Source organism: Lepidochelys kempii, chromosome 9, assembly GCF_965140265.1.
Source record: "Lepidochelys kempii isolate rLepKem1 chromosome 9, rLepKem1.hap2, whole genome shotgun sequence".
Taxonomy (NCBI): Eukaryota; Metazoa; Chordata; order Testudines; family Cheloniidae; genus Lepidochelys; species Lepidochelys kempii.
Genome location: NC_133264.1, coordinates 2,151,995 through 2,166,765, shown reverse-complemented (window position 1 = coordinate 2,166,765; position 14,771 = coordinate 2,151,995). Strand labels below are relative to the sequence as shown.

Sequence of the window (14,771 nt, the reverse complement as noted above, 5' to 3'; positions counted from 1 at the left end):
TACAGTAACCACTTCAAACACAGCAAGAAATTGGTTATCTATAGCCAGGCACCCAGATATCACAGAAGATGCTCAGAGGAGAAAGTCTGGCATATACACCTTAACTCACTCAAAACTACCTTCACCAAACAAGGACACTTCACCAGAGAAGTAGATCACATCATGGAATGGTCCACTCAAATACCCTGAGAGAACCTGCTTCAATACAGAAATAAAACACCCTCTAACCTCACACCTGTAGTTGTCCCCAACCACCCCTCACTGGAACCCATACAGGGTATCATCAAACAACTACAACCCATACTCGATTGGGATCCCATCCTGAAAGAAATCTTTCTTGAACCTCCTCTTCTGGCCTTCAAACAACTCCCCGGCCTCTCCAAGCTCATCATCAGAAGCAAGCTCCCCACAGACTAGGACACACCAATTCAAAGTGGCAGCAAACCCTGCCAGAACAACAGATGCAAAACCTACAGACATGTTTCCACTGCTACAATGATCAACACCCCCCTCAACACACCTTTCAAGATCCATGGATCCTACACATGCCTATTACAGCATGTGGGGTACCTCATCCAGTGCACTCAATGCCCCAATAAACTCTATGGGCAAAATCAGACAATCACTGTGTTCTTGAATGAACTCACACAGAAAAATGATAAAATACAAAAATGCCCCATCACCCATGGGTGAACACTTTTCACAAAGCGATCACTCTATCAATCCTCATCCTCAAGGGAAACCTGCACAACGTTTTCAAAAGACAAGCCTGGAAGCTTAAATTAATTACTTTGCTAGATGCCAGAAATCATGGACTGAATAGAGGCACTGGAGTTATGGCCTATTACAACAATTTATATTTATAACCCCTCCTCACCCAGTTCCTTTCCCCCCATGACTGGGCGGGTGTTAACAGTCCACTTCACCTTAAATGGTCCCTTGAAATAGGTCTTAACGACTTATGCGAAACAATCTGTTCCACTTTGTATTTCTTAGAATCATAGAATATCAGGGTTGGAAGGGACCTCAGGAGGTCATCTAGTCCAACCCCCTGCTCAAAGCAGGACCAATCCCCAAGTAAATCATCCCAGCCAGGGCTTTGTCAAGCCTGACCTTAAAAATATGTAAGGAAGGAGATTCTACCACCTCCCTAGATAATGCATTCCAGTGTTTACCTGTGACGCTCCGAGTATGTTTTTCAGACCTGAAGGAGAGCTCTGTGTGGCGTGAAAGCTTGTCTCTCTCTCCAACAGAAGTTGATCCTCACCCATCTTGTCTTTCTACTACTTGATATTCCACATATTTGCCTCCTGTCAGCAAGACACAGCAACATAAAGGGCTGAATTTCATGGCAAAACATTATTAGGTGATGTGCAGAAAGTTTCCCTTACTGGAGTAACACACAGAGTAAGTGCTGTGTCCATAGAGAGAGTCTAAATAGCATATACTGCTAAAACTGAGCTATTTTCAAAAAATCACTTTGAGTGGGGCATATTTTCATTATACGAAACAGTGTTCTAAGTTTGACTTTTTTTGTTTGCTATTTTCTGTCCTAAAGGTAGGTTCTAAATCATTAATTCATTTGGCGACTAAAAAGTTGGCCTGTATAAAATCTAAGATTTGTTTTCTGCGTTGCCAGCGAGTGATACAGCACAATACTTTAGAAGATCGGTCAATATCTGATAAACAGCAATGGGATGCAGCTATTCACTTCATGGAGGATACTCTCCAGAGTCGCCTCAAGGACAGTGAGTGCTCACACTTCATATTCTATGATAGGAAAAAGTTTTCTGTGCAGTGATGTATGTGTATGTAATCTCAATTACATTCTGTGTGTAGTACATTTCAGACTCCTCACTGCTGCTATAGTCCTAGCCCAGTTAGTTAAAAAGTTTGATGAAAGGTATGTCTAAATCCCCTTGACTGCTTTGAAAATTTCAATAATTTAAAAAGTGAATGTGAAAACTTCCTTATTATTAAATTGTTTTGAGGGTTCCATAAAAGAGGAGTTAGAAGTCTACTCTTTGATCATACTTAAGGTTTTGGTTCAATAGATGTCTTTCCTAGTAGCATGTATTTTACTGAGTTATATCTAATATCTTGTTTCCTTTTCTAGCTGAATCGGTTATTGAAGACATGGTAGGCCCAGACTGGAAAAAAAGATGGCTGTACTGGCTAGGCCGCACTAAAGAACAGGTAAAAGCAAACAGAAATATTGGATGTCTTGCAGCTGCATAGTCTTGTGGTGAGCATGGTGATTATTAATGACTAGATTTTAAAATTATGGACCTGTGCACTCTATTGCTATTGCACATGCCAAGCGGGTAATTGTGTATAACGCTTGCAGTTTCCCAGGGATCATTTCTAAGCTTTGTAACTGTTAGCCCAAAGGAAATTATTTCTTTTGGAGACCTGGCAGGTGCATAATATAAGAGATTGTAAACTTGTTTCCTTTCTACTTCATTGGAATGATGTCTTTTACTGTTCAGTCGTTAAACTGAATGTTTGTAGTAATGAGGAAAGTTCTTCTCTTGGTAGATAAACCAATATGTAAGCAGGATGTTAATTAATTTAGCCTTTTGAATCACACAGTGCAGTATCCCACCATGGCTAAATGGCGTCGTTTCAGTAGTGAACTACAGTATTATAGCTGGCATGTTATGGATAGCTTTAGTTAATGTCACCTGAGCATTTCTATTCTAGCCCAGTCTTCCAAGTTATGAGCAAGTGAGAAAGTTTCTCCCAATGAATTTAATGTGTCTGTTGGGTCTCTGCCCAAAAGGGAGTTATTTTTAGAATATCTGTATACAGTTGAACCTCAAAGTTACGAACACCAGAGTTCTGACTGGTGAACCACACACCTCGTTTAGAGCTGGAAGTACGCAATCAGGCAGCAACAGAGACCCAAAAAAAAAAAAAAAAATACAGTACTGTGTTAAATGTAAACTACCAAAAAAATAAAGGGAAAGCATCATTTTTCTTCTGCATAGTAAAGTTTCAAAGCTGTAGTAAGTCAATGTTCAGTTGTAAACTTTTGAAAGAACAACCATAATGTTTTGTTCAACGTTATGAGCATTTCACTGTTGTGAATAGCCTCCATTCCCTGGAGCGTTCGTAACTCGGAGGTTCTACTATAGAAAGACCTAGGAGGAAGGACCATGCTATAACATAGTACAGGTAGGAGACTGAATCATGCATAATATTTAACAGCAGCAAAATCGAGATAAAGATTGAATTCTGAAGATTTCCCAAAAGGGGTAACAGAGTTAATTGATGCATTTTCTTTCCATTTCTTTCTTTGTCTGGCATTCAAGATCCAGCATGATTCAAAGATAGCTGGTTCTGTGAAAAAATTTAAGGCTGAATAAAGAGAGACATGGTACTTTGTCTAAGAAGGAGATACCAGGCTATAAAGTTACAATGCAGCTAAGAGTTGATTTGAGATTAGACAGCCAAGGGTGAACAGAGAAAAAGTTGAGGGACTTGTTGAGTTGGGTGGCAGCCATGTAGAAGTGCTGGTCAAGTGATTGTGTCAGCTACGTGGAGTTTTAAATGCAGACCTTAATTAAAACCGCTATTGTCAAGCAGTCTACACTTCAGCCTTTTTGTCCATACTGAGTATGTGATATATTTATTATTACTACCTGTACTACTACAAGGGTTTTTGTAATCTGGGCTGATGGCATAGACATGATATGGTATGCTATGCAAGTTGAGTGACATCAAGCTGGGATTCTTACCTTCGTGGCTCTTCACACGAATGGTGGTGCTGGGAAACTACTGACTCTAAATAATGTGGGACTGTCTGTGTTTGAATTTGAACCTCTTTTTTATTTGAGAATATTCGCAATGAAACAAAAAATGAACTTGAGAAGATGATCAAATGCAACGAAGACCACGCAGCTTACCTTGCAAATGATGAGGTGACAACTGTCCGAAAGAATCTTGAAGCAAAAGGGGTAGCAGTGGACCCATGTTTGGTAAGATGTAACTTTGTAGCAGAACATATGGAAGCGTTTGTATGCTCTTTCTAGCGATCATAAAAACAACTATCTAAACTGAATTTATAATCCAGATGTTTCAGAATAAATTATTAAATGAATACTTGCATGCAATGCACATATTTTTGTAGGGCCTTATTTGTCGGCTGTCAGACAACTGTAGTACAGCACTTTTGGATTTGACAGTGGAATCAGAATCTGCTAACCAGATACATTGCCTGTGATAGAGGCCCATATTGCATTATGTCTACCCCAAAGCGGTAGTATCCATAGAGTGTGTAGTGGAGGCAAATCTTCCACAGGGGGCAGAGGAATGATTAAACCTATCCTCTGGTATTTACGAAGACGTTGTGAATTGTATTTAGTTGTATGTGTAGTTGACTTTGACTGAAGTTCATCTATTTATATCCGTGAGATGAATCAGCCAAAGAGGTTGAAGTTAACTCTATCGAAAGGGAGCATCTTTCTTCAGGGGACTGTGTCACCACGGTGAAAATCTTTTGGAAAGTGGTTTACAGTTGTAACCGTGTAAGGTCCTTAAAGTAACCAGGCCCTTCATTTCATTAAACATGCAGTTTAAAAAACTAATTATATACGAAAATTCAAATACTGTCAGTGTTAGGTACATGGAGATTTTCTTTAGTGCTGTGTTGTTTTTGTAGTAACTTTGGCCCCAATCCTACAAAGACTTATGCACCTACTTAACTTTACTACCATGACTACTCAAGCTAAGTACATAATAATAATAATAATAATAATTAATAATTAGCTTTTATACAGCATTTCTCATCAGAGAATTTCAAAGCACTTTACAAAAGGAGGTAGTAGCATTATCCCCTGTTTAAAGATGGGAGAAACGGAGGCAGAGAGGTGAAGTGACATGACTTGCCCAAGGTCACTCAGCAAGCTAGTGGCAGTCAGGAACAGAATCCATTTCTTCTGAGTCTCAGAACCGTGCTTCATCTACTAGAATGCGCTGCTCTGATAAGAAAGCAGAGTACATGGATAAGAGTTTGCAGGATTGGGGTCTAAATAAACCTAATTAAGAAAAGTTCTAAAGGCGTGTAGTTTCTTCATAAATCTAAGATCCACTAATATACTTCCCTGTGCCCTTTTCTGTCTAAACAGCAAGTTAACTAATGTATGGCATTCAAAGTGCTTGAGCAGGGGGTTGGACTAGATGACCTTCTGGGGTCCCTTCCAACCCTGATATTCTATGATTCTATGATCTGTTGTGCTCAAATGACAGTCTTCGCAGAGTGTGACCTGTAACTTGCATGTAACTCAGAATAACAGTATGCCATTTACAAATGTCTGCACACAATAATTTAAACTTCTGAGAGGATGCTGCAAACATTGAAGAATAGAAACGTAAACATGCTATTTGACAGAATCCTTTTTAATGTTTTCCTTGGATTCAGTTAAGATGTTGATTATATGTTGTATAGCTTTCATTAATTCACCAGCTGATAACTGCATAACGGCTAATGTATACAGGGAAAGGGATTGTGCAAATCAATTCTGCACTTTTTTCATGTGCTTAAGGTGAAATGTGATTATTAAAATACATAAAATATTAACTGGAGAATGCTTATGTAGTTTATCCATGAATTTTAACCACTTTCTTTTTAGATTAAAGACACGTGGCACCAAGTTTATAGAAGACATTTTTTGAGGACAGCTTTGAGCCACTGTAATCTGTGTCGAAGAGGCTTTTATTACTACCAAAGGCATTTTGTAGACTCTGAGGTAAATTGAGGAACACATGGATACTGCAGTTTGGGGAATGCAAACAGCCTCAATGTCTATAGAGATCTAGCCAAAAAGAAAGCAACCATTTTTAAATTAATCTGTTTCTTTATATGCTTTTAAATATTCAGTATGGTATTTTTAATCCCAGCTGGCTATGTCTGCTTTCAATGGACAAAATTCCATTAAGTGGTAATTACATAAAATGTCCACTAGATGTCAGTCATCAACTAAGCATCTCTTTACCTGACTCTAACTTTTCAGGTTTCAGAGTAGCAGCCGTGTTAGTCTGTATTCGCAGAAAGAAAAGGAGTACCTGTGGCACCTTAGAGACTAACAAATGCTCAAATAAATTTGTTAGTCTCTAAGATGCCACAAGTACTCCTTTTCTTCTAACTCTTCAGTGTGTTATGACAATTTAATGTTACGACAGCCCTCACGGACTGTTGGCGTCTTGCTGGTATCCATTATTTGCCCCCACTTCTCCCATTAATGTCTGCTTTCCTTGTTGACTTTTAGATTTCAAAGCTGTAGTAGAGGAAAAGCCTTGTTACTAAGGAGAGTGGCTTTTCTGCGAAGAGGGTGGAGCAGTAGTGTTAGAAATAAAAATAAGGGTTAATATTTGGCACAATAAAATGTGGGCCATATATAAGTAATTTTCATTTTTAATAGTCAACCACAGAGGTAGCAATCAGACCTCCTCTACTGAACCTTTTAGCATATCAGTGGAGCCTCCAGTATTTGTAAATGGAAGGTTTAGAGAGAAATGGCAGTTTTGTTCTGATGCAAACAGTGTTTTGGAAATCTGTTTTTGATCATGATAATGGACGTCATCCCTTGAGATATGGAAATGGCTCAACGTGTATCACAGATTTATACTTAAAATTATGGGATGATAAAGATGAGGAAAATGTCTGAGATGTTTAGAGAGCCACCTTTTGTAACTTCATGTATGATTTGTATTTTAAACTGTTGGAAGTTTGATGATTGCAGCATTGCCTGCAGCAGCACAAAAGGAAGGGGTTGCTCTTTAATCAGTGTGTTGAAATAAAGGAGAAACTGCCAAAAAAGCTAAAATAAAAGAATCTCCCTATGATTAAAGGGAAAGAATCAATTAACATAGTCCGAAATCCTCCTCGTCCCTACCACAGAAGCCTCTCTACAGGACTGCTGTTGTCAGGGCTCTGTGGCACAGGATGGGGTCTCAGAGAGGAGTTTGGGAGCTGCCATCCTGTGGCACCAGGCATGCAGTCAGGAATACAGGCAGCAACCCAGCAGGAGTTCATATATCAACTCCTCCTCTGTCTTATACCCTCTTTGGTAACCCCTCTATGAAGCTGGAGCGTCCCATGGGCCTTGGGTATCTCCTGCAAGCCCTTGTGCAAACCCCTAGCTCCCACGTGTTCTTCATAAGTTTTCGTCAGGCAGCAAGACAAAGTTTGGAGTTTGCCTGTCTCCTTCAAGCTGGTATAATACAGCCTTCAGAGCGCCATGTGCCCAGTACCAGTTTGTATGTAGTGCCTGCAGGTCACTTTCCTGTGCTGACCCTTCATGGCCCTTTCCACTGGAGAAAGGTGAACAACTGGATGCAGGGGGAGTGGGAGAAATATTTAACAAGACTGAGAGTGGCCTTTGGCATAGGCATTGTGGGTATGTTTCTTCATCATGCACAGCACATCTTTTCTATATGTCTTTGCATGAGTTAATGTGTATATGCTATAGTCAGTGTGTTCAAGAATTATGTCAGAGCAACCTCAGTTTTCTGTTCAAGGGACTACACAGTTCGTTGAGTCCCCCGGGGGAAGGAAGGAAGGAAAAGAAGCGCTAACACCTTCCTCTACCTGTTTCAGCTCGAATGCAATGATGTGGTTCTGTTCTGGCGCATACAGCGAATGCTAGCGATTACAGCAAACACACTGAGGCAGCAGCTTACTAACACTGAAGGTGAGGCTTATAGCAACTGTCCTGTTTGTAACACAGTGCTAAGGTTAATAAGCTTCTGTTACTTTCTAGTTTGTTGGAATAGAAGGCTGGCTTTGGTTTCATGTTTTGGTGGGCAACGAGAGGCCTAAGGCTACTTGTTTAACGTGTTTATTATTTCTGATGTTGGTGATGTATATATGAGGCTCTTAAAGCTGCACTGCCATCATCCTGCTGATATCACTCAACTCTTGAGCTCTCATGTTTCCTACACCGGAAGTTCCCTCGGCTTCCCAAGCATCTGGTCTAGATGAGAACTAATCGGCTAAGACTGTGCCCATGTAAAACAAAAGAGCCTGAGGAAATGGTGCAGGGAACATCAGACCCCTACACTTCAGGAACTTTTCTCAAACAGTTTGCAATGGTATTTGGTATTTCTCAAACAGTTTGCAATTGCAGTACAGTGGTTCTTAGGCTCCTGTTGGATCCCCAGATAACAGTGGTACCCAAGAGTACTTTTGTCCGCCTTCACTGGTTAAAAGAGATTGAGGCTTTTTCTTCTGGGCATTTCACACACTCAGCACAATATCCTTAGGCTCCACAGGATTCTAACAGCCTTCCTTGGGGGATCCAAGTTAGACTCCCTTATGGTTAGGTCCTGTGTATTTTAGAAACACCCTCTCTTTATGCTCCAAGCCAGCACTGGAGATCAGCTGAGCTATTGAAAATGACAGTCACTAGATTTGTCCATCTAGGGATAAAATCCCCTATGTTTAGGGATTGTTGATTTTTCAGGGCAAATGGCAGGGTTTATTTCTTTGCTCAGGCTTTCCCTGAAAGGCTGTTTGAGGGGAGCCTGTGACTCATGGCCGGAAGTTCATTATTAGTAGTTGTCATGGTATTAATTTATTAATGCACAAATGTGAGTTTCTAGGGAAGACCAGGGTTTGTAACTGTGTCTAGATATCACGTTTCATACACTAGAAATTAAGTGCAATTAATATTTTAATACCAAATACGTAGATTTTATGAAACTTCTGGCAAGATCGGCTTAGGAAGCTGAATGCATTATTTAAATTGTCATGTGTGAACTCAGCTTGCCCATATCTCCCCACAAACTGCACAAGTCCAAAAAACCAGGAATTTTTCTTTTCTTTTTTGGAGGGGATGAAAAAAGTAGTGTTAGCAAAGAAGAAAGCACATTCCTTTGATTTTAAACATTTTCCTATCAAAGAATTCACTAGTCTTTTAACATGTATTTTTCACAGTCAGACGTTTGGAGAAGAATGTAAAGGAAGTGCTGGAAGACTTCGCTGAGGACAGTGACAAGAAGGTTAAGTTACTAACGGGCAAAAGGGTCCAGCTGGCGGAGGATCTCAGTGAGTAGCTGTTCTACTAGTATTTCACATAGGACTTAAAAGGAAATAGATCATGCAGCTGAGCCCTTTATCACATGAAATTGTGATGCCTATTTGCTGACAATACTAAACGTTAATACAGATCCTTACCTGTCAGCTAGAAGGTTTGGGTCTCACCCAAAGTGCTGACAACACCATGCAGTGCTGGAGGACTGGTGTGTTGCTTAAGTTGGCATCCTTCTGATGAAACTGTAAACCTAGATCCCATATACATGTGCCATGGGGCTGTCAGGATGGAAGTTTTAAGATCTGGCTTTTCTTATTGGGGAACAAAAGCTGCCTCTACTTTTAGGCTGCTTAATGCTTCAGATAATAATAGATTCTTGGAACCCTTTCTGAAGCACTCTACACTCTATTATTGCAGCAGACCTTTCAGATATGGTATGGGGATGGTCTTGGTGTCAGGGAAGTGTGTTTTGCTGGCCTCATGAAAATCTGCTCAGAATTGGCCTAGTTATAAACCTATGAAAATTGCCGTTGCCCATCTGTTTTTCACACAGCACAGCTTGGGTTTTTTGGCACAAGACCAAAATCCTTCAACATTTCTTGAGCACTGTGCTTACCGTGCCCCCGTACCTCGCCCCAGCAGCGTACAAGCAGAGCAAAACCTCCAGAAGAGAGGAAAATGTACTGTGCAAAGAAAGTCTGATCACATAATTGAAGACTGTGCCATAGTGCACATGCACAAGGGGGCCAAATTCAGGTCACAGGAAACGTTAATTCTGGCATTTCCTAACTTCACATGCTGGACTTCGCAACTACATAACTTTCTTTTAACATAGCTTTTGTGTAAGTAGTGTAGGATATCAAGCGTGGCCTAGCGTGCTGGTCAGCGTTCCCTTAGTCATAGAATCATAGAATATCAGGGTTGGAAGGGACCTCAGGAGGTCATCTAGTCCAACCCCCTGCTCAAAGCAGGACCAATCCCCAATTAAATCATCCCAGCCAGGGCTTTGTCAAGCCTGACCATAAAAACTTCTAAGGAAGGAGATTCTACCACCTCCCTAGGTAACGCATTCCAGTGTTTCACCACCCTCCTAGTGAAAAAGTTTTTCCTAATATCCAACCTAAACCTCCCCCACTGCAACTTGAGACAATTACTCCTTGTCCTGTCATCTTCTACCACTGAGAATAGTCTAGAACCATCCTCTTTGGAACCACCTCTCAGGTAGTTGAAAGCAGCTATCAAATCCCCCCTCATTCTTCTCTTCTGCAGACTAAACAATCCCAGTTCCCTCTCCTCATAAGTCATGTGTTCCAGTCCCCTAATCATTTTTGTTGCCCTTTGCTGGACTCTCCAATTTTTCCACATCCTTCCTGTAGTGCGGGGCCCAAAACTGGACACAGTACTCCAGATGAGGCCTCACCAATGTCGAATAGAGGGGAACGATCACATCCCTCGATCTGCTGCCTATGCCCCTACTTATACATCCCAAAATGCCATTGGCCTTCTTGGCAACAAGGGCACACTGTTGACTCATATCCAGCTTCTCGTCCACTGTCACCCCTAAGTCCTTTTCCGCAGAACTGCTGCCTAGCCATTCGGTCCCCAGTCTGTAGCTGTGCATTGGATTCTTCCGTCCTAAGTGCAGGACCCTGCACGTATCCTTGTTGAACCTCATCAGATTTCTTTCGCCCCAATCCTCCAATTTGTCTAGGTCCCTCTGTATCCTATCCCTACCTGCCACCGTTATCTACCACTCCTCCTAGTTTAGTATCATCCGCAAATTTGCTGAGGGTGCAATCCACACCATCCTCCAGATCATTTATGAAGATATTGAACAAAACCGGCCCCAGGACACACCCTTGGAGCACTCCACTTGATACCGGCTGCCATCTAGACATGGAGCCATTGATCACTACCCGTTGAGCCTGACAATCTAGCCAACTTTCTACCCACTTTATAGTGCATTCATCCAGCCCATACTTCTTTAACTTGCTGACAAGAATACTGTGGGAGACCGTGTCAAAAGCTTTGCTAAAGTCAAGAAACAATACATCCACTGCTTTCCCTTCATCCACAGAACCAGTAATCTCATCATAGAAGGCGTTTAGATTAGTCAGGCATGACCTTCCCTTGGTGAATCCATGCTGACTGTTCCTGATCACTTTCCTCTCATGTAACTGCTTCAGGATTGATTCCTTGAGGACCTGCTGCATGATTTTTCCGGGGACTGAGGTGAGGCTGACTGGCCTGTAGTTCCCAGGATCCTCCTTCTTCCCTTTTTTAAAGATGGGCACTACATTAGCCTTTTTCCAATCATCCGGGACTTCCCCCGATCGCCATGAGTTTTCAAAGATAATGGCCAATGGCTCTGCAATCACAGCCGCCAACTCCTTTAGCACTCTCGGATGCAACACATCCGGCCCCATGGACTTGTGCACGTCCAGCTTTTCTAAATAGTCCCTAACCACTTCTTTCTCCACAGAGGGCTGGCCACCTACTCCCCATGCTGTGCTGCCCAGTGCAGCAGTCTGGGAGCTGACCTTGTTTGTGAAGACAGAGGCAAAAAAAGCATTGAGTACATTAGCTTTTTCCACATCCTCTGTCACTAGGTTGCCTCCCTCATTCAGTAAGGGGCCCACACTTTCCTTGGTTTTCTTCTTGTTGCCAACATACCTGAAGAAACCCTTCTTGTTACTCTTAACATCTCTTGCTAGCTGCAGCTCCAGGTGCGATTTGTCCCTCCTGATTTCATTCCTACATGCCCGAGCAACATTTTTATACTCTTCCCTGGTCATTTGTTCAACCTTCCACTTCTTGTAAGCTTCTTTTTTATGTTTAAGATCCGCAAGGATGTCACTGTTAAGCCAAGCTGGTCGCCTGCCATATTTACTATTCTTTCTACACATCGGGATGGTTTGTCTCTGTAACCTCAATAGGGATTCTTTAAAATACAGCCAGCTCTCCTGGACTCCTTTCCCCCTCATGTTATTCTCCCAGGGGATCCTACTCATCCATTCCCTGAGGGAGTCAAAGTCTGCTTTTCTGAAGTCCAGGGTCCGCATTCTGCTGCTCTTCTTTCTTCCCTGTGTCAGGATCCTGAACTCGACCATCTCATGGTCACTGCCTCCCATGTTCCCATCCACTTTTGCTTCCCCTACTAATTCTTCCCGGTTTGTGAGCAGCAGGTCAAGAAGAGCTCTGCCCCTAGTTGGTTCCTCCAGCATTTGCACCAGGATATTGTCCCCTACCCTTTCCAAAAACTTCCTGGATTGCCTGTGCACCGCTGTAGTGCTCTCCCAGCAGATATCAGAATAATTAAAGTCACCCATGAGAACCAGTCAAGCAGTTGTCATCTCATAGATAGCTGAGCATGTAATTGCTGCTGTATTTTCCTAGTATATATACGTTGTTTTTCTTTAGCAAAAGGTTATGATAGCTGACAATGCTATATAAAAACAAATTCTTTATGCGTATTGTAAACTGTAGGCTTATAGAAGGACCTGCTGTTGACACCACCAATCTGTATGATTACATTGAGAACCTACAGTGTTGTCTTTAAATTAAAAGTGTAGGTAATTGGGAGGGAGGGGGATTCTGTAGGTGTTGCTGTAGTATTTTAGGATTACAGAGAATGAGAACTTTTATTGGATGTTGAAGTGGCCTAGTCAAGGTCTTTTTAGTCTATTTCTTTTTCTTAGCATCTGTGTGAAATAGCAGTGATCTGAAGATGCATTCAGGTTGTTGGCACCTTGCTGTCAGCACAAAGTATCCGTATTACTTCAGAAGTCCCCTGTCCGTCCTACTGTAATGTAACTCTTAAAGTGAAATGGGCTTTACCCAAGGCTTGCCCAGGTTTCAACACTTCGCCATCAAGCTGTGTAAAGAAAAACTAGAAGCTATTTGGTGTTTAAACAAAGAGTAGAGTATGAGTATAAGAAATTATCTCCTTTTTTAGCGAGGAGTCCTATTCATTTTCCGTTGTTAAATGTTGTCCTTTTAATACTCATTTTGCTACTTTAATACCTATACGTTATTTTTCTTTGCAAAAGCTTCAGATCATTGCATGATTCTCTGTTAGCACTGATTTATCCTTCAGTATTCAGTGCTGTAAAGCTGATATTATTTTTTAGAAAATAAACTATATTTATATAAAACTGTAATGCTTAGGTAGCTTGGTAAATTAATGCTGCAACAAGAAGAAAACTGGTTTCAGAGTAACAGCCGTGTTAGTCTGTATTCGCAAAAAGAAAAGGAGTACTTGTGGCACCTTAGAGACTAACCAATTTATTTGAGCATAAGCTTTCGTGAGCTACAGCTCACTTCATCGGATGCATTCAGTGGAAAATACAGTGGGGAGATTTATATACATAGAGAACATGAAACAATGGGTGTTACCATACATACTGTAACAAGAGTGATCACTTAAGGTGAACTGTTACCAGCAGGAGAGCGGGGGTGCGGGGGACCTTTTGTAGTGATGATTGAGGTGGGCCATTTCCAGCAGTTGACAAAAACCTTTGAGAAATGGGGGAGGGAATAGTTTTACTTTGTGCAATGACCCATCCACTCCCAGTTCAGAAAACTGAAGTCTTGAAGGTGTGATGCTGGCAAAGACTCTTGTGTATCTCATGGAATGAAGAGAAGATGACTGTTAATGTTAAAAATATTACTGGGGGGGAAGCAGGCCCTGCTGTTAGAAATCCGTAGGCACAAACTTATGTACTTTGGCCATGTGAGGTGCAGAGATGGAAATAACCTCAAGAAAGTGACCAAGGAAGTAATAGTGGCAGGTCATCGTAGAAGGATGATACTAAACTGGGAGGAGTGGTAGATACGCTGGAGGGGAGGGATAGGATACAGAAGGACCTAGACCAATTGGAAGATTGGGCCAAAAGGAATCTGATGAGGTTCAATAAGGATAAGTGCAGGGTCCTGCACTTAGGACGGAAGAACCCAATGCACAGCTACAGACTAGGGACCGAATGGCTAGGCAGCAGTTCTGCGGAAAAGGACCTAGGGGTGACAGTGGACGAGAAGCTGGATATGAGTCAGCAGTGTGCCCTTGTTGCCAAGAAGGCCAATGGCATTTTGGGATGTATAAGTAGGGGCATAGCGAGCAGATCGAGGGACGTGATCGTTCCCCTCTATTCGACATTGGTGAGGCCTCATCTGGAGTACTGTGTCCAGTTTTGGGCCCCACACTTCAAGAAGGATGTGGATAAATTGGAGAGAGTCCAGCGAAGGGCAACAAAAATGATTAGGGGACTGGAACACATGACTTATGAGGAGAGGCTGAGGGAGCTGGGATTGTTTAGCCTGCGGAAGAGAAGAATGAGGGGGGATTTGATAGCTGCTTTCAACTACCTGAAAGGGGGTTCCAAAGAGGATGGCTCTAGACTGTTCTCAATGGTAGCAGATGACAGAACATGGAGTAATGGTCTCAAGTTGCAGTGGGGGAGGTTTAGGTTGGATATTAGGAAAAACTTTTTCACTAAGAGGGTGGTGAAACACTGGAATGCGTTACTTAGGGAGGTGGTAGAATCTCCTTCCTTAGAGGATTTTAAGGTCAGGCTTGACAAAGCCCTGGCTGGGATGATTTAACTGGGAATTGGTCCTGCTTCGAGCAGGGGGTTGGACTAGATGACCTTCTGGGGTCCCTTCCAACCCTGATATTCTATGATTCTATGATTCTAAGGGAACAACCAGCAAGGAAATTGATGGATAGTGTGTGAGATC

The 14,771-nt window shown here is 41.9% G+C and overlaps 1 protein-coding gene across 7 annotated transcripts in view; it reads left to right on the top strand.

The window, feature by feature from the left end:
* Positions 1-14,771, top strand: part of OPA1 (OPA1 mitochondrial dynamin like GTPase) — an 85,340-nt gene that overhangs the window by 45,594 nt on the left and 24,975 nt on the right. For 6 of the 7 annotated variants that reach the window (XM_073359008.1, XM_073359013.1, XM_073359009.1 and 3 more), the window contains 6 exons: positions 1,640-1,748; positions 2,117-2,196; positions 3,840-3,980; positions 5,634-5,750; positions 7,601-7,694; positions 8,939-9,049. In XM_073359008.1, the coding sequence (XP_073215109.1) occupies positions 1,640-1,748; positions 2,117-2,196; positions 3,840-3,980; positions 5,634-5,750; positions 7,601-7,694; positions 8,939-9,049 (652 nt within the window). The remainder of the gene's footprint in view (positions 1-1,639; positions 1,749-2,116; positions 2,197-3,839; positions 3,981-5,633; positions 5,751-7,600; positions 7,695-8,938; positions 9,050-14,771) is intronic. The other variant, XM_073359012.1, reaches the window with a different exon arrangement.